The 26,634-nt window shown below is 42.5% G+C and overlaps 1 protein-coding gene across 24 annotated transcripts in view; it reads left to right on the plus strand.

Moving 5' to 3' along the window:
• NRXN1 (neurexin 1) overlaps window positions 1–26,634 on the plus strand; it is a 673,407-nt gene that overhangs the window by 611,354 nt on the left and 35,419 nt on the right. Inside the window, exon 1 of one of the 24 annotated variants that reach the window (XM_053972556.1) lies at window positions 8,071–8,145. The exons of the other annotated variants lie outside the window; for them this stretch is intronic. Within the exon in view, the coding sequence (XP_053828531.1) occupies window positions 8,113–8,145 (33 nt within the window). The 5' untranslated portion in view covers window positions 8,071–8,112. Of the gene's footprint in view, window positions 1–8,070; window positions 8,146–26,634 lie in introns of those variants that run through there. 24 annotated transcript variants of the gene reach the window in all.

A 26,634-nucleotide genomic window follows, 5' to 3' on the forward strand; every position in this document is an offset into this window, starting at 1 on the left:
CCTGTGGTCTTCTTTAAAAATGATGTGGATTGGTGTATTCCACCTTCAAGACAGATTCCCTAACAGTGCATGTTTTTAAGGCGTGTGTGCAGACCTACAAGCCTTGTGTAGGAGCAGAGCAGGGCTGACATCCTCTGCCCCTTCCTTCAGTCACACTGTCTGCCGAGGTGAGAGTGACACTGCTTGCAAAAGGGCTTCTCACTGAGCTTCCCAAAGAAGGAGGAAAGCAGAGGACAGACTATGGGATGTTTCAAAAAAATAAGGATTGAAATTCTGGCAGAATTGCAGCTGATTTCTGTAGGAAAGAGGGTTTTTCACCAGCCCTTTAATGCCTTTTCCATGAGCCACAAAACTCTTGTGAATTTCTATGGACTCTGTATGCTTGCCTTGCTTGGGAGGGGGGAAGAGTTCTGGTTTTGGGTTTTTTTTTTTTTTTTTTTTTTTTCCTAATCTCTTTCTTTAAATGCAATTCACTTCAGACAAAAAAACCCCAACTATTTACCCACACCTTCCCCCAACTCTGTGTAGTTCTTGCCTACTGCAAAATGGCTGATGATGTATTTACAAGCCTTTTAGACAAAAGAGTAACTGATTAAAGTGTGAAAATCATTTAAGTCTCATGAAGTGTTCAAATTCCAGTTTCGTTGAGGATGGTTTTGTTTTGTTAGACCTGTTCAGGTACCAAGGGCTCAGTTTCATGTTGTTATGCCCTTTTAGAGAATATGAGTTTCTCATTCAGAAGTTAAGTATTTCCTATTGCTTTTGTCCCAGTTCTGTCTGTGGGTCGAGCTGACTGTGGTGTAGTTTGCATGGCTCTCCTGGTTTTCCTCCCTGGTAAAAACCCTTCCCTTTTAAACCTGGCTGCTGGGAGAGAGGCAGGTGAGCAGCCCTCTGCTTTTTAAAGGCAAGTAGTCTTGTCAGCCCATCAGTCTCCTCATTTCCCATCACCTGGAGGTTGATGTCATAGCAAGATATTCTCTCCAAAAGGTGAATTTCTTCATTAGTTTCACAGTCTTCCTCTAGGCCTGTAATTAGAGCCCTCCTGATAACCAGCACACAGCTGCACCCATTAATTAGCTCTTCATTTGAAGATTTCTCCCTCTTGGTGTTCCCATCCTTGTCAGCTTACAGCAGGTTCAGCTGCCTCCAGCCATTCTTTGACTCCATTACCCACGTCAGGCATGGCAGCCAGAGGATCAAGGAAGCCCCGAGCCCCACTGTGACCAGGGGAGAGCCACCCTCCTCTCAGCAAGGCAGAACAGCCAACATCACACCACGTGTGCTTTTGTCAGCGTCTGTGCAGGTATCCCACAGCTGCTTTAGTTTGCCCTGGAGCACCCAAAAGGGACATGGCTCAGGCTCTGCTGTTTACCTGATGGAACCATCAAAACATCTGAATAAAGCAGACACCCAGTCTCTGAGGGCTTCTCCACGTTAGGGGACAATGGAAGTACTAACAGCCAAAGAAATTATTTATTAGGATATGAAACCTTTAATTTAGAAGGAAGGCTTCACGTTGTCTTTTTTTTTTTTTCCCCTTACACTCCCACTCTGCAAAATGTAGCGAGGCCAAAATTTAATGCATTTGCACATCTCTTTCTGAGCTATGTGGGTGCCTCTCAAAAGGTGTGATTTTGAAGTAGAACAAACAATATATTCGTAGCAATCTTCCGTGAACCAATGAGGTTTTAGAAACCCAAAGATCCAGATCAATCAAACCCAGTATATTACATTCTCCACTCTGCTGGGTTTAGATTTAAACTCTTTTATAGATGTTGAAATTGCAAGAAGGATTCCCCAGCTGCTAAAAATGGCTCTGATGGAGCAGGACAAAATTACATCTGGAGAAAATACACTGGAAACTGAGACTTCATCTTTCTTTCTATCTGCTCTCCTAACTACAGGTACAGCCAGTTTGTCTTACAGTATGGATTTCATCATCCTGTATACATTTTGGTGTAGGTAGTTGGCCCTGTTATCTGTACAGGAGGCTGACACAAGGGGATAAAACCTTTCCTGACCCTGCCAAAGGTGATGAGAGAATCTAAAAATTTGTGAAATACACACTCATATTGAAACATCAAATGTTGACAGAAGTATGAAATGGTATAAATAGCTTTATTGTTTACAGCATATCCTCGACCACAGTTGCTCCCAGCTTATTTATTTGTGCACACACAGATGTGCTTTATGTGCCCAGGAGGAAAGAGCACAAAGACTTTCATTTTTAATTCTTTCCCTTGTTCTTATTTGGGGGAAGAAAACGTGATCTCTGACATGCTCTCTCCCAACAAAGAGCAAAAGGCAGATGTGGGCCTCTCTCTTCAGATACCACTTCCTCCTCAGCTTCTCTTTTCACGTTTACAACTTCATGTGCTTCTCCTGCAAAGCACACATTGTTGGTGTGCTGCTGCACGTACTGGAGTTCATTCTCCTCTCTTCTCTGGATCCTGTTGCTGTTTGCAGGAAGAGAAAACCTTTAGGTAATTTAAGAGTTTTCTCTTAGCTGTGCCAAGCTTGACCCTGTCTCTCAGGCTGACACTGCTGAGCCTCTGGAGATCTTTCAGGTTCCCTAATAAACTCCTGTGCCTGAACTGACACTCACTGAAATGAGAACAACACCTGTACTATCACTAAAACAACAAATCAAAGAGATTTGTTGACATAGAGATTGTCAACAATCCATTGTTGCTCTGTGGTTCCTTTGTCCCCCTACAAAAAAGAAGTAGGGGCTTCCCATGTGAATCCCTTGTGGGGATTTAGGGCTCATTGATTTAGGACTTTGTGACCTGTACAGAGGGGCACTTGCTGCAGAAAGCAGGGCAGATGATGTATTTACAAGCCTTTTAGACAGTGGACACTCGTGCAAGTAAGGCAGCCTCAATAGTTCCTAGACTGAAACAGGAGGGTAAAATCCCAGCCAGAACGTCATAGCAAGGGTGAATACACTCTACATTTGACACCTGACATCCTTTGTGTAGCTACAGGGGCAAAATGGAACCTTGTGAATAGTTAGACACTGTAATTCTGGATTCTTTTTAATTAGAAAATCATGGGTACCATACCTGAAATTTTCAGAATGCTGCTCTGGGTTTCCCTTATCTGTGATTATTTTTTTTTCCCCACAGAAGGGGAAAAAAATTGTTTCTTTGTGTCTGCTTTTGTGGCAGTCAAGGAGAAAAATTTCATCCTCTTTGTCCTACAGGCATTTAGCTTCAAACATGCTGCAACAAATGTTTGATTTTGCCATTTCAAGAATAGAGGTTTGCAGTTGTTCACTCTTAATCATCCTTGGAAAAGATTTTGATACAAAGACGTGGCTTCTTTCCCCTTCCTACATCTGTATCTGTGTATCTTCCCATGCAATTTGTCCCCTCCATCCTAGAAAAGGCACTGAGTACTTATGACTAAACCAGATAGGTGCGAGCAATCAAGTAGTGCTAATATTTGCATGAGTAAGAAACACCATTTATGAAGACAATTGAGACAAAATAAAGGTGCTCTATGTAATTAGGATAATAGCTGCATGTCATCATTTTCCCTCTGTATTATTATGACACTCTTGATTAACCAGGTGTAGAAGGATTTGGAAAGGCCAGGAAAAAAAAAATATTAGGGAATAGCAGTAGGAGGTAAGATGAAGCAGAGAAATGACAATATACGTGTGCCCAGAAAAAAAAAAAAGAGTACATTTAATCTGTTTCTTGACAGTATAGAACTGGGAACTACAGTCTGATGGCAGCTGTTAGTTCCAAACAGGTAAGATTGATCTAAATTATAGTTTCTTGAGAGAGTAATTTTTTTTTCCCAGTGGCAGTTTTTCTGCTTCCATTTGCTTAAAGAAGGAGGAGGATCCTTTTAAGCAGTGGAGGGCAGTTCTCTTGAATATTTTCATCACTGCTGAGCTTGCTTTCCTGTGATCCATGGGAATGGAGGCGTCTGCAAGCCAGCCTGATGGGTGCAGCCTGGCTGACAGCGTGATGGGAGAGTTCAGAGCTCTGGGAAGGAGATGACAGACTTCCTGCCAGAAGGGGGTAATTTTGTCACAGGTGCAAGTACACTAAGTGTCACAGAGATGACACAGAGTGCTGACACTGATGCTCATTTCCTAGAGCTCGGTGGTTTAGCAGGGTGGACTACTGCAGGAGTCTCCAGGGGTAAAGTGAAGATGTCACACTGATGAAATCCCAAATACTGTCCCAGTTCTCCCATGAAAACTGTTAAGGCTTCCTCCTCAATACCAGCTCTCTCTGGATAGAAATGACTTTGTGCACAAGTAATTACAAAAATCTCACTCAGCAAACCCACAAACACCTCAAAGCTGTTGAATATGTTTCCCAAGGACAATATTGAGGGGTTTGCAGGGGACAGGGCATCAGTGGAGGCCCACCTTGGACATAAGAGCGACGTGACTCTCAAGTTGAAGTGGCAATTTAATCCCTAAGGATGCACAGACATTTATATTTAAAACTCACATAACTTTCACATTCATTAAGCACATTTGAAGTGGTGGATAGTATATAAAATGTCTCATTCTTATCTCAAGCAGCTTAATTTGTGCTTGCCCTTAGGCTGAAGTGTAAGAACTGAAGGCTTCCACCTGTGTCTGAATTGCACATGCAAATTTTTCTGATCAAATGGTATCAAAAAAGACAATATAAAATAACTGGGGTTTTTTTTGCTCTTGAGTAGATATTCTTCCTAGATAAATTACAATCATTTTAAAAAACTGCCTGTTCAGTGCACTAGCAAGGATTTTAATGATGATAGGTCTGTATAGTTCCAGTTTAGTTCATGAAATATGTAGCATATTTAGATCTAAATCAAATCACAAGTTTGGCTTCTTCTGTTCTCAGTTGTGTATGGTGGGTTTAACATAATTTTTTTGTCTATGTTTTTCAAGCATAATGCTGTTTCTGCATTTTAGTTAACTATAGAGATTTGTCTTTGTGATATTTACTACAGTGTCCCTTGATGTGAAATATCACATCCAACTCATTTCCTATCCCTCACTGCATTGACAAGCAAATTTTCAAGTGATATTTTATATATATTTGGCAAAATTTCTATTCAGCAAAACTCTCATGCACAACTCTGAGAGTGTGTAGTCAAGCAAATTCAGGTTCATTGCTTTTTTTGCATTTAGTTTTATTTTTTTTTTTGTATATTTGGACTTGATTCAACAAAGCACTCAGGAATTTACTTAAATGCAAAGTTGCAAGTACTCAAGTGTAAAGTCAGATCATTTCTAACTGCTTTGCCACACTAAGTGCCTTCACATCCTCTGGGTAAGATTTATCCCAGCCACGCTGTCTATTGTATTTTCACATGGCACCATAGCCCATCATACATGACACACAGAAAAACAACTCGGTTAAGTGGAGGCTTGTTCTCCAACAGAAGGAATTCTCTTCCAAGCTGTTTTTCGCTGGACAGCCAGAATCTGTAGGATATGACTTTCTGACCTAGCACAGCTCACAGCAAGCTGTGCTCTGCAGCATTTCCCCCTGGCACTTCAAGGCAAGGCTTCTCAAACAGCATTTCATCCTCACAGACATCTGCTCAGCGTTTGAGAGGAGTTGGGATCTGCCATCCATCTTTATACCATTCCTTTTATTGCTGCGTTACTTAGTGCCCTGAATAACAGGACATATGACAGTCCATTGCTGTTAATGGTGTTATTGTAGAATCACACTTCTGAAAAATACTGCCTCAAGCAAAATATTAGAGATAATTTAGTACTGTCTTTCAGGAAGGCACATGCCGGGGTTAATGAAAGTTTGACTTGGTGAACATGAAAGGACCACATTGTTTGATCTGCTTGAAATGGTATTTATTAGATTTATTTAGGTAATTTAGATAATTTATTTAGATCACTTTCTTAATTAAAATAGGAGGTGTTTTTCTTATTCGTTTTGCCCCCCAAATGAACTCCTTTGGTTGAGGACACAGCCCCGACAGGAGTTGTTGTCAGGCAACCCAGGGAAATGAGTGCTGATGCCAGAGGGCAGGGAGAGCACAGCTGCTGACCGTGGGCATTGCCCTTCCTGTCCTCTCTGCTGGTCCCTGAGCAGGGAGGGGCAAACAAGGCTTGAGGGTTTGACCATTGCCACAAAACACTGGACAAGGAAACACGTAATTATGGCCTGGTGGTGTCCTCTGCCATCTTCCAAAAGGGGAAAGGTGCTGAGTCAAGGTTAGGGATTTCTAGGGTGCTCTCAGAGGGTCAGGAATTGCTCTGAATGAAAAAGCTGAGAGATTTCCAACTGTGAGAGCTGTCAAAATACAACGTGCAGCTCCAGCTTTTAATTTTGCTAGCCCACGCTTAGAAAACAATGTGTGGAACAAGAGAGCACAGCGCTTTCTGCTCCATCCACCAGCACACTGCCTTAAAGTTCGCCAGCTTTAGGGCCAGGAGTCAGGCTCCAGCATAAGGCAAGTGTAAGAGCCTCAGGGCAATGACTTTCCTCTAATTAGCACCACGTGGCACAGACAGACATTTAACAAATAGGAATGCCACTTCCAACAAGCAGTGCAGTGTTTCTTTCAGCATGAACTGTTTTGGTTGTGAGTGAGATGCAGCCAAATGAATGTACCTGGAGAGCCCCCGTGTCCAGCAGGCAGCCCTGCTGCTGTCCCTGGGCTGTTATTTTTCAATTCACCAGGAAAAGAACACAGTAGACACCTATTAAACACACTTATAATTTAATAACTGAACGTTAAAAATCTAGGCACACTATGCAAATTAACTGAGCCACACAACCTCTGGTCGAACCTGGCTCTGTTTAGAGGAGGGAGATGTTTTTCATGCAGAGTAGACCTTTCCAATCCATTTCAATTTATTTCTCATGAAGAATGGTATCAAGACACTGCCCATCAGCTTTGCTTTACTGCCACGTGCTTTGGCCATTAGCAGTAACAAGCAGACCTGTCGTTTATCAAACGGCGTTGCAAGTTCAATGTCCCTTTTGAAAAAGGCAACACACTGCCACTGAAATGGCAGTGAGGGTATGTCAGGGCAAGTTTGTATCATCTCCGAGCTCCTGTCAGGGGAAATGCAAAGTTGGTATCACCTGACATTTCTGTATCTCGCTTGTCTTTTTCCTCAGCATAGACATTCATTATTCAAAGTAGATTTGAGGGCTTCTGGAAAAGCCAAAAGGTGGGCGCTTGCTGTGTTACAACTGTTGGGATTCATGAAAACGGTCGAGACAAAAAAAAAAAAAAAAAAAAAAAAAAAAAAAGGAAAAATTCTCCCTGGTCCAAATGAAATAGAAATGGTGTTGCTGTAAAAGGAGCCCGCTGGCTACGACGCTGTGGCTGGATTTTGGGGGATTGGTGACTAGCTTGACGAACCTGTTCTCAGCAGTTGCTTGGCCGAGGCCGCTGCAGCAGCTGTGCAGCGCTGGGCTCTGTGCGCGGCCAGGGGGAGGGCAGATGTGCTTGCCGGTTTTCCACGCGGCATCCCGGCCGCGCCGCGCCCGCTTCCAAGTGGGAAGCGCCGCGGTGGGGCGAGGGGCGGCTCCAGCACGAAGGCGAGCGGTCCCATTCCGCCGGATTATTTCTGCGGGTTTTTTTTTGTTTGTTTGTTCGTTCGGGTTTTTTTTTTTTTTTTCTTGTTGTTTGTTTTTAAAGCGGTAACGCCGTGCCGGGGTCGGTGTCGCACCGCTACCTGCGGGTGCTGCGGGCGACGCGCCGCTCCTCCCTCCGCCGCATCCCGGCGCATCCCGGCGCATCCCGGCGCATCCCGGCGCACGCCGCTCCTCCGCCTCCCGCTCCGCGCGGCTCCGCAGCGCCGTGCGGCGTCCCCGGTGTCCCCGCGGCGGCGGCGGGCGCGGCCGGGGGCGGGCGGAGCGCCGGGCACTGATAGGCCGGGCGGATGCGCAGGCAATTTATCATCCCCGGCTCCCGCGGAGGCAGGCAGCGCGCCTGTCACCAGTATTGATTTCAGAGGATGGACTAAATTTCCTAGGATTTCCATTAAGAATTAAGCGGGGAGGAGGAGGGGAAGAGGGTGGGGGGGTGGGGTGGGAGAGAAAGGAAGGGAAGGAAGGGGAAAAAAAAAAAAAAAAAAAAAAAAAAGCCGTAAGCACGCAGGGTAGCCAGGCAGACATGGATATGAGATGGCACTGTGAAAACTCGCAGGTAGCTTCTTCTCTCACAGCCGATGCAGCGCACAGGCGAAGCACTGCCGCATGCAGGGTTTAAGATACCTTCAGGCTGACAGCAAGGAGGAGAAAGAAAAAAAAAAAAAAAAAAAACCGAACCAAAAAAAAAAATACAAACCAAAAAAAGGCATTTGCACCGATTTACTGAATATTACTTTTTTTTAAAAGCTAAAAAAAAAAAAAATTAGAATATGTCTCCTTGGAGATTTCATGTCACTAATATTAAGATCAAATTTTTGCACGATATCTGTTATAAATCTAGAAAAGCTTCTAAATTGTTTTTTTTTTTTCTTTTCTGCTCCAAGAAAATAACGCTTTGATACCCAGAGCATGGATGCTGTGTTTTTTAATTTTTCTCGTCTGTTTTTTCTTAAACAATAGGCTTTTTTCTTTTTTTTTCTTTTTTTTTTTTTTTTTTTTTTTTCTTTTTGAGCATGTTTGCTACAAATAAGTCTAAAAAGGAAAGGAAAATCGAGAAGAATCAAATAAAAGCATGAATAAAATCTGCTTCAAATAGTTGCCAGGCTGCTTTCTTTTTAACAATCTAGCAATTATTTTGGCTTAAATTATGCTTAAACCCTGACCATGCATGCTTTTCATCTTGGCTTAGAATATGTGTGTACGTGTGTGTGTACGTACGTGTGTACTTGTTTTGATTTGATTTTTTTGCAGTGAGCATTTGCACAACGGGAATTCCTGTGAGTTATATGCATGCTTTGATAAGAAAAATTGCATCTCAATGAATGACTGTATCTGATGGACTAAAATGTGGTGATATATAATGCAAAGTAGCTTCATTTTTAAATGAGTTGCTTCTAATCTTTTGGGGGAGGGTAAATCGCTGCATGCTTATGACAATGAAAGTGTTTGTGTATTTTCTCAAAGGTTGATTGTTTATTTGCTTGTTTCTAACTCGAAGAGCGAGGTGTTTCCTTTTACTTATTTATTTGTTTGTTTTTCAAATAACAAACCTGCAAGGCACCTGATTTAAAAAGCACGGGCTACAAAGCATTCCCTGTTACCTGAAAACGGGCAGAAGGGTGTGTGTTTGTGTGAGAGTGCCCAGCTCCTCTGGGGAGGTTGGTGATCTTTTCAGCTCCTTATTCTCCCCAAGAAGAGTTAAAATGCTGTGGCTGTCTGGCGCCTGCGTGCTCCATGGGAATTCTGCTGGCAAAGCCAGGGCTGGCGTCAGGTGCGACAGGTGTATCGTGATAGTGGAGAAAGGCAAAGGTGCGCGTGACGGTTGCCAAAAGAGGTTAAAGGGTTTTTAAAGCAAGGAATCAGCAGCTTCCATCTGTACAAGAAATCTCATTTTCCCCCAGTAGCTGGAAAGGCAAGGGGGAAAGCTTTTTTTTTTTTTGGTGCGTTTGTTTTGTTCCACATGAGTCAGAGGATAATAAAGCAGGAGAGACGGTTCAATTTTATTCTGGTTTACAGGTTATAACTGTGTGTTGAGAGAGAAGTTATAGTTTTGGAGGCTTTTTTCATGATTGTGAAAAGGCTGAACTGGATCCAAACTATCTGACTTCATTCATTGCTGCAGTTGTGGGGCTGAGCATCAAACCTTCTTTCCTCTAGCATGCAGGGTGTATTGTGCAATGCTGTTTGCAGTTGCTAGCTGGGATTCCTCACAGTTCTGCCATTAAGCCTTTTCGGGTTTTTTATTGTATTTATTTAAATCACTTGATGTGCCATTCTGTACAGCAGCTCTTCTCTTACTGCTCTGGGCTAATCAATACCTGATTTTGCTCTTCCCATAGCAGCTTATCCCAGGGAAAAAAAAAAAAATGGGTGGTTGTAACCATGCCAAATGGCTCTGGCCTGTTGGTATCTTAGGCCACTCCTCAAGTTCAGGCTGAAAACTTTGTGAATTGAGTTTACCATTCCCAGCTCTCTTCCTAATAATCCTCCACATCACCTAGGCATGATATATAATTTGACACAGCTGACAGCACCCACTTAGGAGAAGCTTAGGGCTGAGCCAGAATGGAAATTGAATTGCATCTCAACTCCCTAATATTAATGATCCTTCCAGGTCAGCAGAGGAGTAATTGCCAGGGCAGCCTGAGGAATTGTCCATTAAACCTGCCTAGATGGCAGCTCACCTGTGGAGAGATGCATCTAGATGGCGTGTACAAAGTGAATTCCATTTGCTTAATATGAGGTCTGCTGGACTTATGAATATCTCAAAAGCCAACATGTGGTCTTGAGTTTAATACCAATTTTCCTGGTATTTTAAGATTGCTTATAACTAATGCTTAGCCAAATTGTCTTAGATGTGTCTGAAAAAGAAAATTCACAGAAAAATCTGGTTGGTGGTTGTATCTTGAAGGTCAAGCCTGTATTTCTGTAAAGGTGTAGCTTGATCTAAAGCCTTGTGGCATGAAGCAAGAGAAGAAAAGTTCAGGTTGTCCATGTTCTTTAGTCCTTGAGGTAGCTGTGCATTTAGAATAGCCCATTAATCAGCCCAAGTTGGTATACACAACCTGATTAGGTGGGCAGCTGGACCTCTAAATCCCAAATCAATATTCAATAGGAATTCAGAGGAGACAAACAGCCTAAGGACAATGTTTAGAAACTCAAATGTGCTTTATGTCTTGGTGTAATGCTGATTTAGCAAGAAATCCCAGTCACAGTGCGAGAGGATTTATTTTTTGACCTTGTGCATATGAGATGACAGAGAAAGTTAAGAGTTGTCAGCACAGCTTTACTGCAAGGGAGAAATGCAAGAAATGCAGAGGGGGTTCAACCATCCTCTGTTGCCATTACAGAAGGTACCCACGTGGAGCAGCAGAGAACAGAGGTGCACAGAGCAGACCAGAATACAGATACTTCAGACTGAAAATCACATTCTTCTGAACTTGCCTCTGTGCCAGGTCGATGATTTAACTGAAGCACCATAGTCTGCAGACACAAATGGGGGAACAGTGCTGCAATCCAAGTGGGATATATCCTCCAGGAAATCTGTTTCTCTGTCCTCTCTCTCAACACAGCTACTGAAAACCATGGTGGGTTTTTCTTTCAACAGCCATGTCAACCACAGCAGCTCCATGTAGTAAAAGGATCTCTGACTGCTGACACCCTTCTGCCATGGGTCACCTGTTGCCACTGCTTAGAGGAGTTGTTTCCTCTCCTCAGAGCTCCTTCACACTGCTGGAGATGGTGTCATAGCTTGGCTGGGTTGTGTGTACAACAACATAGCTTGGCTGGGTTGTGTGAGCCTTTCAGATAAAGAGTTGAAGAAATTCAGTCTTAGCCAAGGAGAAGCTTGACAGACAGAACTTGTTGGTGAAGAGTAAACGATTTTCATGCTTCTTGGTTGACATGTTCAGTAGCTTGAAATATTTTATAATTATTTTTAGTTGTGTGTATTGCTACAAAGTTTGGTTTGTTTCATGCTGCTAAATTTTATGAATTAGCTGTTTTTTAGCAACTAATTGATCAACTTATCTGACACAAAAATTAATTTGACACTTGTTTTACACATTCAGCCAGTGGTGACTTTTAATTTCTGGATTTATTTCTCTCTCTGTTTTTTTTATGTTTCTGATATGTTTTTTCAATCCATAGAGTGTTTTGCCCTGTTCTTGCAAGTTGTTCTGACCAGCAGATCCAGAAATCTGATAAAGTCATGAGAAGTTCCTCTTGTGGGGTAGCTTGTATGATTACAGTCTTTTGCTATGCTTTTCCACACTAGCTTTCTCTTTTTGTCTATATCTGAACCAAACTTCATTTTTTGCCAGCGGGGTGCATAATTAGATTTAGCTATATAATCACATGGCATTAATAAGGGCTAATCCCTTCTTCTCAGATCTTATCTTTCAATCCCTTTTGGGTGAAACTTCAGGTAATGCCTCCAATCGAAGCACCAGATCGAGATGAGACAGAGTAGGGGCCAAGGGCAAAACTTAGACACAGCAGCTATTTGAAACAATGTGGGGTACATCAGGAGGCAGCCAACAAAACCCTTGCAGTTCCTCTGAAAAAGTAGTTGTTGGGACTGCTTCTGTGCATTTGACTGCATTACTAGAGAATGGTAGTTCTAGAGAATGCCCTTCTCTACTAAAGAAGGGGGAAAAAAATGTGTGCAACCTCTAAAAAAAAGGTGGAAAGATAAGGATTAGAAAGTGCATTCTGTACGTGCAGGAAATCTGAGCATTGTGGACACTTCAGTCAGCCCTGTGCTGCAGTTTGGCTAGGTTTCCAGAAAAGGTGGATTAAGGTGAAATTCTACCATCCCTGAGGTCAATGGAAATGCTGTCAGTGACTTCACTGTCACTGACATTCCACCCCTGGCAGAAGTTCCAACAGCACAGAGTGTGACGTCTAAGTATGTAAGGACATATGAATTGATTTCTAAACCCAGCTATCTTGGATGATTGTTCCTTAAAGTAAATCAGAAGTTAAATGGGAAATGAGCAAGATGGCATTTGCACCAGAATGATTCATTTTAAATTCCATCCTACGAGCGAAATGATTCCTTGCCAGTGAAGACCTGGGAAGTTTTCAGGTGATGAGGCATTTCTCACGCTGAGAGTCTGTAATGTCCAGGACCTTGGAACACCTTCTGGTTTGAGCCTGGCCATATGTTTCTGGCACAAATCCAGAAATGAATGTAGTAAGCTGTGGACTTTAGCACAGAGTAAATTGCATTGCTTGGCTCCAATAATGTTAGTGCCTTCTTCGCTGGTTTCTCTAAATTGGCTGTGGTATGGCTGCAAGCCAATACTAAATCACATGAAGACTTAAATTATTTTCCTTAAGTTTCCACAAGTTTTGTATTTTTCTTTCCTTTTAGTTCCTTTGATTTCTCTTATTCCCTTTCCTATCTATTTCAAAATTCCCATGCTAGATCACTCTCATTGTGAAGACTAATATATATGCTGTTATTGTATTTTTTCCATACTGGAGGCTAAGGAGAATGCCTTGCTTTTCTGTGGTGGTTTTTAGTGCTGCTCCACCCTAGCCATTCAGGAGTTTTGTTGGAATTTCAATTTTTTTTCTTTTTCAGTGGGGTTATTTGAACTGTTAAGCAAATGCATTAGGTTAGCAAAGCTGTTGAGCAAGTTTATTGAGAAAAAGGGTGATTAGAGTGTCTGGGGCTGTGTGTCAGCACTGTGACTGCTACCAATTTTTACTGCTCCCTCTAAGCAGAATGTACACCTGGGGCACAACTGCACTGAAGAGGTGGACAATGGCTTTTGGTTTTCACCTCTTTTATCATGCATGACCAAAAGCTCTTTAAGAAAGCAGTTGCACAGAGACTACACATACAAATATACATTGTTTGTGTAGGGTATGTTGTACAGTAGAAGCAAAAAATGAAGTTCATATGGAATTTGGGAGCAAAGTGTGGTTTTGATTTCCTAATTGGTGTTAGAATTGCTTAATAAAAGGGATATGGCAGTGAATGAAAAGTCACAGTTTTGCTTTACAATAACACAGGTATATTCGATACCGACTTTGGTATTATGTGTCAGTAATGCACCAAAGTTGGGGAAGCTGAGGAATGAATACATGGACAAAGTACAAACGTCTGCCATGTTTTAGAGCCGTGAGGTGGCAGCAAGGAAGGGATGGGAGGTCACCCAGCCAAAATCAGAGCAGGCCAGTAAAAATATCCCGTCCTTGCAGCGAGCTGCGCTGCCAAACGCAAATCTGTTCTGTGAGGTTGGTGTCAACGTCAGCCGCCGTATCCTGGGGAAGCTCACTTCCCCTGGCCCATGCCAGCTTCACGGAGGTTTGCAAAGCCAAGCTGAGCAGTGCAGCTTGTGATTTCCTAGAGGATGTCCATCTGCCCCGAACAGCCTGAGCAGCCCCGGGCCCCCGCCGACAGAACTGCCGCGTCCCGCGTGAGCAGCGCTGCCCGGCCAGCAGTGCCAGGAATAACTCTCCTCTTTGTCCTAGGCATAATGCTAGGGTGCTACACCCTTATTCCTCTTCATGCTTAAGCTAGAGAAACATAGTTTGGGTCTTTGGAATGAGTTTAAACTCAGTCTGGAGCAGTGGGAATCCCCTTTCAGGGCATTTTCAGGGCATGTTGAATGATGGTTGCCTTGTGCGTTTTTGGTTAGGAAGAGACTTTACAGGAGAGTGTTTCTGTTACTTCTCTTTCTATGTATTTTTAGTCATTCTAACTAACTTGACAGACAGTAGGATGTTTCTGCTAAATCTTGCAGGGGTCAGGGTGCATGAAACAGCTAAGAGAAAATCAGCATAAATTGGTTTTTTTTTCTGCCAGTATCTTAAGTACTGGGTTGCCAGATGCACCATTTTTACCTAGAGGCATGAACAAAGACTCCAGTTTTTCCATAAGCTACATTGACCACTGTCAACTTTACCAGCCCTGAATCTTCCCTTTGCAGCTTTACCTGTGCAGCAAATTTCTATTGCTACAGATTTCCCCTTTCTAGTGGGGATATCTAGGGAATAAAGCAAGTAAAGTGGTAGCAGAGACATCTGAAAAGGCTGCAAGGGTGACCTTTGCAAAATACTCCTTCAGGGTTACTGGGGAGGACGTGTGTCATTCAAGTCTCACTGGTTTTGTGCACCAGACAGTTACAAAGGAAATAATAGCAACTTTTAAGCTCATAAGAATGCATCTGTCACTTTGTCTAATCTTTGCTTTCTGGCAGCCTAAAATAGGTGACTGAGATGGTAACCTGGTCCTGAAAAAGACCAAGACAATTTTCTTGTGTCCAAACCCTCTGTACTATCTGTTCCCCATTGCTATTTAGGTGACTTATGTGAACCAGGAATGAGCAGCAGCTTTCATGACAGTGGGAACATTCTTCCAGCGTGCAGCCACTGCAGGATAAGGAGCTCTGGCAGCTGATCTGTGACCCCTGCTCCTGCCTTGCATTCTGCTGGGACTGACTGGACTGCTCTAGTAGACTTTTACTCTTTTTATAGCCAGGTATCCAGATGGCTTCAAGGATTTAAGTCAGCTTTTCAACTTCAGGTATTGCTGTACTTGGACATAGGAAAAATGAAAGTAACCTGAGTAAATAATCTAAAAATATAGTGGGGAAGTGACTAATTCCTTTTGGAAGCCTACCTCAACTGTAATTCATTTTCGTTCCAAGAGAAGATTCTCATTTCTTTGTGATTAATTAGATAGAACCACCTTGAGATCACTAAATAATAAGACAACTCCAGGAAAAAATGGTTTTCCCCTTCAATGGACTACAAGCAGCTTCAGTAGTTTCTCAGACTATCAGTGCACGGTGTATGGCTGGAGTGCTGCAGAGCTGTGGAGAGCAAAATGGAAAGACATTGCCTTAGTCATGTTGATAACCAGAGTAAGAGCTGTGAAAAATGTTAGTTAAACAATGTTCTCACCATGGTGTTATTCAGGGCCTGACTCAAATCTGCATCTCTCTTAGCTGAGGGCTTGGCACTGTGGGTCCTGTTCCTTCTGGTCCTACTTCCTCGCCCAATCAGTATTCAAGTGTGGGATTATCTCTATTTCTACCTTGACTGCAGAAAATCCTGGTGCTCCATGTATTTCTGAGAACTTCATGTTCCTTATTCATTTATGGATATGCCAGATAATTTCTTGATTTTAGCTGAATTTGACGATCAAAGAAAGAATTGGACAAAACAGTTATTAATCCCATTATTCTGCCATTTTGGAGAAAATTTGTGTCATTGTTAAACTAACACCCATTCAATTAATGGTGAGCTTTGCAAACTCCCTTTTATTTCATGTGGTCTTACATTAAAACATTACTTCCATTATTTTCAGATATTAAAAATAATTTTCCTTTCCCTTGGATATTCTCTTCTGGGCTTTTCCTCCAGTATCAGCATCCCAGAAGGGGACATCTACCTGATAGATGGCACTGGGAATGACAAATAAATTGTGTTTTGAGTTGAAAATATCCTGAATGTTAAAGCTGTCTGTCTAATGATTAAGTATGTTGTTAAAAGCATAATTATGTTTGCATTTTCCGGGTGCCATTTGTGTTACTCTCGATTCAATGTTTTGCATGAAGTGTATGGACTGAAATTAACCAAAAGTCATTGAGCTGCTTCTTTTGGGTCAGCTGGACTTCTTCCTCCAGTGGCTGTTTGCTAATTTTGAGATGACATTTCTTCCTCCTGGGAATGGTTTTGCATGAATGTATGTTTAATTGTATTAATGCTAATAACTGGGAGGGGAAACGACTTCTTGGAGGAAAGGAAAGGCAGGAATAACCTGTGAGCCCTGCAAAATAATTGAGAGTGGGAGTTAGGGAAACTATTACATATTCTAGATATGCTGGGTTTTGTCTCTGCCCTCAGAGGTCCCATAATTTAGACATGGGTGCCAAATGTGGTGCTCAAATGGTGAGCTCAGCTGCCAAAAGAAGCTTGGGGTTTTCCCTTCTTCTCTGTAAATTCATACTGACCCTTTGAAAATGGGTCAGTTGCAAATCCAGCTGCATGAATTGCTGGATCTGACTTCCATGTAAGGTGTTTGAGCTCTGGAATACTGGAAGGGATGCTCTGCTCAGCAGATGCTCTTGGTTTCCAAATAACAAAGGGGAATTACACAGGAGGTAGCACCTTCAAGGTGGAGGAGCGCTGATGCTCACCCTTGTGCTGGTGACCTGATTTTGGGCTGTCAGCATGGGGTGTGTGCCCAATCCACGATTTCTCCATCTGAGGAAACCAGCCAGGTCTGGATGCTGAATGGAGCAAAACACTGGCTCCATTCCAAGGATCTCTAATTTTACCAGCTTCTCTATGTGAAGCTGGTGGCTGACTGAGTACCAGATACATTTTAAGTCTTTATCAGTGAAGTTTTCTTTATCTCGCACTGCAGAGGTCAAATCAGGGGAAACAGTGGTGCTCTCCTTACCATCAATTTCATGCCAATTAAAATCTCAAAATAAGTCTTGTAACTGTCTCTCCTGCCCTTGGTATCACAGCCTCTTCTTCGTTTTATTTTTTAACCTCATTTACAGGGGAAGACTGAGTGTTACACTCTCATTTCAGGACCCCCTCCTCCCACCCCCCTCCAAAATTTCTGGGAGCAATACTTACTTCTTACAACTGTTGTTTCTGGCTGAAAATTCAGCTGAGCATCACTGCATCAGCCCTTGCTCCATATCTTATCCTCTGTCATTGTACATTTTGCCAGGAGCTCACCTGCAGTAGTTCCACTTAGAGCCATATCAGTGAAAAGAGGAAGGGATCTCAGTGCTTTAAGAATACTTTTTTAAAACAAAGTAGCTGGTATTCTATAAACATCTGCCTGCCACCAGGATCCCACAAGCCTGCTGGCTTTGATTCTTGTCATTGCACACCATGCCCGTGCATAAGGCGCCCTTTCCAAGGTCACCCACCAGCTTTTGTGCTCAAAAAAGTGATGAGGGGTTATCCAGAGCAACAAAGTGAAAAGTCTCTGAAAGGATTCTTACCTCAGCAGGTACTCTGAATCTTGCATGCAGCAGTGGGCTACAGCTGTGGAAGTCACAGAGATTTATTAGCTAGCCTTGTGGGGGAAGCTAATTGGCAGCTTCTCCTTCAAAACAAGACCCTTTTGTGCAGTGAGTATCTGTGTGCATGTTTCCATGGTCAGGTGGAGTTGTGAAAATATTTGATACAAGATCTCCCCTTTTCCTGCCGTGACTCAGCTGTGGAGGATAGCTTATGCATTTGGGAGTGATCACAGAGAGCTTTCAGCCCTGATACAAAGAGAAAAGATTGTATTGGAGTAAACTGATTTCAGACAGAGAGTCTTCTTTGGACAGATGTGCTACTCCCAACTTCTCAAGTGATACCATCCTCAAGAGCACCTGAGCATAGTGAACACTGATTAGTGGATTGGAGGCAATGAAAGAGAGAACTAATTAAACTGTAGAACATTATCATGTTTATTATATGAGCTAGTGATTGGGAAACCAGTCTTGAAAGAGATCCTGTAGCCCCTTAAAAAAAAAAAAAAACAACCTAAGAAGACTAGGGCATCTTAATTTACAGAAAGAGAAATCTCTTCAGACACTTTGCAGTTTGTTCTTGTGGTATTCTGCAACATGAGAAAGATATCAAAATACCATTGCCAAAGAGTGAGGGTAACACATGGATGCATAGCAAGAGGATTCGGGCTGCAGAAGGCAGCAGGGAAGTTTTATATTCTTTGTGTTTTACATTTATGAAAAACTCAACTCCAGCAAGACCTGAATAGAGAGTGGAGGCAGGCAGGCACTGACTCCATGCACTACAGCACACATTCCTTGACATTTACTGTCCATCTTTGTATCACAATGAGGCTTGCCAAAATGAAGTATTAAACAGAGAAGCAGTGTGTGGCAACCTGCAAAGTCTCACAGTAGTGTGTTTATCCCCAGGAAGGGCTGTAGTGATGCTGAACAATGCTGTTAAAATCTGTTTGTGTTATCCCAAAGCCATAACAAGAGAGAACATAAGCAGGTGTGAGTTGGGCTGGTCTGGGGAGGAATGAAAGCAGCCTGGAGAACTGATAAGTAGCTGAATCTGCAGTTGGTTGATGCCAAAGTTCACCAGGGAACACAAAGGCAAGGCAGGGTGGGATTGTTTCAGCTGATGCCCGTGGTACATCTGGCATTTACCTGTCAGGTGCTGTTGTGCTGCTGGAAGCAATCAGGTGGCAACAATGCCTGACGGGATATTTCACAAAATGGAAGTTTCCCACCTGTGAACAAAAGGGCAGCAGAGGAGGAGAGTTTGCTATCACAGCTGAGCATGGAAAAGTGTGAGGAATATCAAACTCAAGCAACTGAGATCCAAATTTTTCAATAGCAAGAGATCCATTCAACCAGATAAATGAAAAAATGGCATCATTCAGAGTGGTTTCTTTTATCTGTAGATGTTTTTTCAGCCAGCCTTTGGAAAGTGCATGAGAAAACCTTTTCTGTGTGTGGCTCTTGAGTTGCATCAGTTAACTTAAGGCATGGGGGGAGGGTTTGGGGATTTTAAAATGAAGTTAGGCTTTGGCAAACTTTAATAAAATAGATATCCCTACCACTTTGCTCACCCAATGTAGCCATTAGGAGAGAGATGTTTATACCTAGTGTGAAAATTATGTGGTAGAACCTGAAATGTGCAATTAAACTGTTGGAGAGCCTAACTTCATAAACTTTACATGTCCAAAGTAACGTTGCAAAGAAAATGATGCCTGGTAGACCAGGACATGTATAGCTTAGCAAGGTCTTCAAACTTTTTTGATATGAGACTTTGTGTAACGAGAAAAAAAAGGGCTGAAAAGCATATCATTGTGGGAATTTGGTTTTCTGGGTGTGAAGGACGACAGCAGGCTGGAATGGTTGCAAAATCTCCCTGATATTCTGTGATTAAAGAGTACTTTTCAAGTGTTACCTGAAAAGGAAAGGAGGAAACTGGAAGAGAATGAGGTCAGGGCCAGGTTTTCTTCAGACCGTCACCTGCAAACAGATTTGTGGTCGGAAGAGTGTCTGGAAACTGCACATCTGTGAGAGTCCCTGGGGGAGGTCACATTCTGAGATGTGCATTGATAACATGGTCAGGCACAATGTCACAAAAAAAGCAGAAAGAGGAGTGGTCTTTGCATGCCTTCTGACATCTGCCACCACGCTAAAGCAGCAGCAGGATTCAAGTTTAAGTGGGAGGGAGGTGCTGGTTCAGGCTGGAGGGCTAAGCACTACCAATGTGGTGCCACACACCAAAATCCTGTGCTGAGGAGAAAAAAATCTCCTTCCACCTCCACCTTGGGGAACTTAGAGGTGAGAATTTGCTCGCCTAAAACAGTGGTTGCATTTTTTATTGTCTGTTTGCTTTTGGGGAGAGAGAGAGTCTGATTGGGTACAAATACTGGATAGCAAACAAATTTAGCCTTGCTATTTCTAAAGCAGCAAGAAGTTACTTTATTCAATCTCTCCATCTGTAGAAGGAGTCTCCACCCATCACTAGCATGGGAGAAATGTCAGAGCCTTTCCCAGCAAAATTTCAGTTCAGTGAAGGGACATCTCTGACTGAAAGCAGGAAAGCCTGGAAGAAGTCAGGAAGACACAAATTTTACAGAAAACTCAGTTGTTCATTCACCCACACAGGAACTTACTCATAGTTACATAGTTACCTAAGAGAACATAAGACTGAAAAAAATTTTCTGGGTCATAAAGTCCAGTCTGTTCCCAAAGTTCTCCAGCATTGCAGTGTTAGATGGACCTTTTTAGCAGTGAAAATGTATTGGACGGCTTCAGGCAGGAAAAAATGCCCAGCACTGCAAATTTGGACCTTTAAATTAGTTGTTTAGAAATGCTGAACAGTGAACACATTTTTCTGGTTTATTTTGCTGTCATTTCACTAGGCATTGTTTTAATGTAGAAAGACCCGAACAAATTACAAATCCAAAACATAAGCATAAACATTGTTATATTGCTGTAATGAGAACTTGCATTACTAGCTCCTGACTGAGCCTAAAGTAGATTATTGTTATTGGACATTCTTCAGATGTCTCTTTCCTGACACCAGCAGTTTTCAGGTCACTGATCCTTCTTCAGCATTGGTGGTTTTTAAAAGTAATCACCATTTTGTGGTTATTATAATAACAAGAATAAAACTTTTTTTTTTTTTTTTTTTTTTTTTTTTTTTTTTTTTTTTTTGAGGGGGAGGAGGTTCATGATGCATTCTGATTCTACCTATCTGTGTTTCAAAATGTTTACAAAGATTGTTTGACCCTGGCAATGTCTCATGGCCTCCAGGCTGCCCTTTCACAGTCATCCTAAGGAAGACATCCATTAGCTGAGAAATATTTCTGTGTATGAACCAAATTAGCCTGTTAGCAACAGCACATTTATTTAAGAAGACATCTCAGTAATAGTGGAACAACTGGCCAAATAATCTGGATCCAGAGGCTTCTCTCCTAATGATCTGAACTTCTGCAGAAGTGTCTATTAAGGACATAGAGGCTGGTAGATACACTGGTCTTCATCCCAGGAAAATTCCCTCTGGCAGCAGTGGGGGTAATGGCCTGTAAGACCTAAACACCCTGTTAGTGCAATTACACCAGAGGAATTCATCCCTGCTGATGAAAACTTGTGCTTAAATCCAGCTGACATTATGGGAGGGGAGCAGAAGTGGGAGGTGAATTTAAAGAGCAATTAGGGAAAGAATTTTCTTGTAAAGCACTTCCATCTTTTGCTGTTTGCTTTTGGGATTATTTTAATTATCTTTCATTTAAGAAAGTGGAACCTTTAATGAAAACAAAAAATTAGATGCTGCCATTAGAGGGAAATTGCACTCATGACAGAGAGCAGACTTGGATGCAGGAGTTGGTGCAAAATGCTGAAGCCACTTTTGTCCTTCAAGGAGTTGATTAGAGTGGTTCTTGCATTTGTGAGCAGCTGTGCACTTTATTCCTTCGTCTCATTTCTTTTTAAATTTCCTTGTGCTTTAATATATCTTGTGTAATGAGCAGCAAAAGTGGTGTAGGTCAGATACAGGAATTCCTGTTTGAAATCCATAAACTCTTCAATGCCCAGTACAGCTCAGCTTCCAACAGGGATGGCTGTAGGTGCTGGCACTTCTAAAACATCACCAGACTGCTGTGGGAGAGGTAAAGAAGTCAAAAAACCAAAACAAAATGAAAGTTCTTGTTTTACCTAAATGTCTCTATGCTTTGGCTCTCCACAGTATAAATTATGGCATGAAATATTGATTTGTTGCAAGACACGGTTTTGTAGCTTATTTGCTTAACTTCTGTAGTATTCTAATGAAAATCCAATTGGATTTTGACAGGTTAGGGCTGTAGTATTAAAGGCAAAGTGGCAGATTTGTAGATAGTGATTCCTTGAAGAGTGATTATAGAGACAGTTGCTTATATAATTACTGCATTATATGTATGTTACCAATGTTACATGACATTAAAATCAGTCATTAATCCTTTTTTATCATCCCCAGTAGCTATAAGTTCTGGGAAAAAGTAGAGCAGCCACCATGAGAAACAGAATGAGTCCTCAAAGGAGGTCCTGATTGCTTAAGAAAATGTGGCACCACGTCTGATAAGGTTCTGTTCATGTACTTCAGAGATTCTGTCATTCCACTTTGCAGATAATTTTCTTATCTAGAGCAATTAGGACTATTTGTTGCTTGCATGGTTCTGTGTTTTAATGCTGAGCAGCTGCTGCTGTCACTAAAGCTGTGTTTTTTTTTTCTCTTGGGTATTCCCAGTACCTGCCCCAGCTCTCAGCTGTGCACTGAAGCATTGCAGCTCCTGCTTCTCCGGGCTAAAGTGGCTCTCTCACCACGTCAGGCAGAGCAGGAGGGGCTAAAAGGAAGGCTCCTGGAGGTCATGGGTGTCTGCCTGTGGAAAAAGAAGCAGGGAGTTGTAACTTAGTTTTATTTTGCAAAGCGTAAGGATGCATAAGTGGGAGGGGAGTTGATCTAAGTGCTTGGACTTGGGACAGAAGGAGAGAGTTCCCTGAATCTCTAGAGCTTCTAAATGTGTGTAGCTCTTTGCAAGTGAAAGTGGGAGGTTAAAACCATTGCATGCAGGGTGTGGCATCTCCAGAACTAGATCCTTCTTCGTGTGGGAAAGGCTGTGCAAACTCTGAGGGTCTGAAGCTGAATATGACTATTCACCAGTCTTAGAATTGCCATTTTAATGTGGTTTGGAGTCATACAGCAGCAACCTACATTAAAGAAGCTGTGAAATGGTGATTGTATCTCTCTAAGCATTATGAATTGCAGGGATTAAATAGAATCTCCCCCAAACACACACATGCTCACTCTGCCCATTTTCCAGTCACTCTGTACAAGAGAAGAATTAAATATTTAGTCGTTTCCTCGTCTGCAGGTAAGATTACGATTTCTTTTAAAGAGTTCTCTTTTAATTAGTGGTTCAGGTGCTGGAAAATAAAAGGGCACCTGTGGGTTCAAAGTTTTATCTGCAAGGCTAAGCCTTTTCTGTGCAGACAAACCCCATCAGTTGGGCAGGCTATTGTTTGAACCAAGCAAGTTTCAGCCACTGTTAATTAGTGGTTCTTTTGGTTTGTTTTTTTTTTTTTTTTTTAAACAATAATTTCTCTGGCGTTTGCTCTGTGCTTAGCTTGGTAAAGTAAACATTAAATCTCAATTAAGATTGCTATACTCAGCAAGCAGAAATTCTCAGTTGTATTCAGTATTCAGTTCCACTGCTTTTGGGAAAGCAAAGCTGCTGTTTTGAGCGAGATGGATGCATTCTATACCTACAGACAGTGGACAACGGGCTTTTAGGGGCCCTTGAACATGGTGAAATACACTGCAAGAGATGTGCTTGTGAATAAAATATTGTCGTGAATTAATGGCAGGCCTGCTCGGGTTAGGTGTGTTGTGTAATGTCAGGGCGTGTCCTTAGCATAGGGAACATGTTTTCTGGGAAACACACCCTGAGGAAGGGTGGAGGGCCAGGCCCAGCCTCCTGCAGTGTGGATGCAGTGACAGCTGGTACCTTTGTGTGTTCACACAAACCCCACTGAGAGTGAAAAACCTGAGTGCTGGGAGGCAACTCACGTGTCACGCTGGAATTTGCTCTTTTAAAAACACAAATATGGTACAACAGTGGAAAGGTAAGGGTTCTTTACAGCTGAACCCTTCAACATCCATAAAAACTGGGAATTGTAGTGACCCCTCTCTTGCTAGCAAAGGGTTGCAGCGCTGCCAGTGCCCTTCCCCTCATCACGGTGTCAAAGCCCTGCCTCTTGTTCACCATCTGCAGCAGGGATGTCCAGTTAGACCAGAATGTGTGGGAGCAGTGGGTGATTTCTCGGTGCTTCACTCAAAACACCCCCAGTGAGTGTGGTTCTGTCAGCTGTCACTAGTGGTGGGGTGGGACAGTGGCTCTGCGTGTCTCTGCCTTTCTGCAGGGCTGGTGCAAAACACGGTGCTGTGTTTCCCTGGAGAATTCATGCCTCTCTGAGTAGTGCTGAGAAGGTGTTTGTCACTGCTTTAATTTGCCAGGAAAGAGGGCTGCCTTGCCATTTGCATTATGGAGAAGAGCCCTGGCTGATTTATATGCAGGCAGCCAAGCCCAGGGAGTTTTCAGCATCCCATGAATCACACTGGGGGATGCCTGGCCCAAAACAGCATCTCTGCATTTCATGCTGAAGCTTGACCAGAAGTATGTGCTGTGTGTCAGCCAAAGAGTAATTAAATTTGTTCTCAAATAAAAGATAAATAGACAGAAAGACACCGCCTTGTTTACCTGGGTCTCTGAATATTTTTGGAGCGCAGCTTTTGCTGTGGAACCTTGAAGAAGTAAAAAATTATATAATTTTGTCTGTTCGGGGATCTGAATTATTCATTTGAAATGAAAATATTTTATCTTCGTGATTCAGAAAATAAGTGTGATTTCTAGGCAACTATGCCTAATAAGAACCCTGTGGTATGAAATCTAGTCTATGACTGCTAAATAGTTCTCCATCTTAAAGCTGTGCTGGGCTATGTGTATTTTTAGGCATCCTAGCAATAAATATTTTATAAAGTACTGCAGACAGTCAAGGGAGGAAATGTTCTGTTGCAGAAGAATCCAATTTCAGGTTCCCCATAAAAATGATGTGGTTTATAGGGTTTGATATCAGATACAAAAACAAGGATGTTGTATAAAATGTATCAGATGTTATCACTGAAGAAAGCCCGCAGTGTTGTGAATAATTTGTGATCCTTCAAAGAAAACTAGAAGGGCTCTAAGCAGGCCATGTAGTGATAACTATCAATCTACATGGGTTCCTATATTGATGAAAAAAGCTATTCCTTGCTTTTATTAACAACGAGGTCAGATTGGTAGCAAAAGAAGACAAACAATCTTTACTGATACTTACACTACATGCTTAATGGAGAATAAATACTGCAAATGCTCACTATGACTGCATTTGCTGTGGAGAGAAGCCTGCCATCTCCAAGCCAGTGTTTGAGGATTACAACCCCCCTTTGGAGGCTTTGCTCCAGCATTTCCAGAACTCCTGCTTTCCAGCACCGTGCGGTGCTGGCACTTGCTGTACGTGCATTCTCCTCGTACGCGAAAACCGCCCAGCGCTCAGTCTGCTCCTGTTGAGCTGGTGCAGGGGAGAACAGCCTTCCTTAAGTGCAAATTGGCACATACAGCTGAGATTTAGCTGTTAGCATTGTGCTCTAATGGCACATTTAGCTTTCGGAGCAGAATGAGAGCAGAATGAGTGCAAACACCGCGTTTGCTGCACCCTGTTGGGCTGGGGGAGCAGCCTCTCACGGAGGAGAGATGGCAGTAGGGGCACTGGACTGGTGGTGTTGTGCTTCCTGCCCACTGGCAAGAGGGAGCTGCTGGCTGGGCCCCCTGTCCTGCTGTAGGAAGCAAAATGCTCACTCTTCCCTGGTTGCCCACTTGGAGACTGCCAGCCACCCCTTTCTTCATGGTGGGTTGGTGCCTGCCTTTTCCTGGAGGTGCTTTCCATGTAAAGCCACCTTGGTGTTGCTCAACCAAAACTGAGCCATAGGTGGAGAAGGTTTTAGGAGAAAGAAGCCACTTGCTTTCTGTCCTGCTGTTTTAACTGGAAGCTGTTGCATAAAGCTACAAGTGCAGAGCTATGCACACCTAGGTGGTAATTTCTCCTGAAGGAAATCCATAATCAGAAAAGGATTTAAGTCTGCAGGGAAGGCTTTCATTTCCATTGCTTTTCCAGTGCTAAACCCCATATGAATTAGGAAAATAGCAGCCAGCTAATGGAAAACATGTATTTCCCGTTGCCATCACAGAAAACAGAGATTTCCTGAGTTCTGTGTTGGTTTAAAATGTGGGGATTGGGGGGCATTTGGAGATTTTGTGCACTTGCAAGCAAATGGTAGGGAAGGAGAGGACATCACAGTAGGCCTTTGCTTGGGTCTACAGCACTGCAGCTGCCTGGCATTGTGACTAATAAAGAAAATGGGAGCCAAGTTGCAAGACTGCAAAAGAAGAAAGGATCACTCGTGTCAGAGTGTCCCCCCATGTTACAGGGTGAGAGCTAGAGATGGGTTTTCTAGACATGTTTTCCCCAGCCAGTAAAGCCTCTGGGACTGTAGATGTCCATGATTGTCACCCAGCAAGAGAACTTTATTTTTAAACATTAACCTCATCTTCTCCTCTTCTCTTTGTAATGTGGAGAAAGGGGTAGGGAAATTAAAGAGCAGCTCTATACATGTCTGCTGATTATTGAAATCAGTTGCCTCTTGTTTTATTGTCTGGAGTTCTGAAAAAGAAAAAAAAAAAAAAGGAAAAAAAAAAAAGCTAGGGGTTAACAGGACAGCCAGTATGCTCTGAAAACAGAGCAGGTGCTTCCAGACTGAGCATTAGCATGTGTCAAGTGTGTTTTAGAAAATGCCTTTGCTCTATTGCCTTTAAAAATACTACAGGGACTGACTATACTGCACATATTGATGGATGAGGTTAAGTATGACTTTCTAGTGTTGAAAAGGGCTGGTGAATTTTATTTCCAGAAAAAAAAAAAAAAAAAAAAAAAAAAAAAAAAAAAAA

This window comes from Vidua macroura, chromosome 3, assembly GCF_024509145.1.
Source record: "Vidua macroura isolate BioBank_ID:100142 chromosome 3, ASM2450914v1, whole genome shotgun sequence".
Lineage (NCBI taxonomy): Eukaryota > Metazoa > Chordata > Aves > Passeriformes > Viduidae > Vidua > Vidua macroura.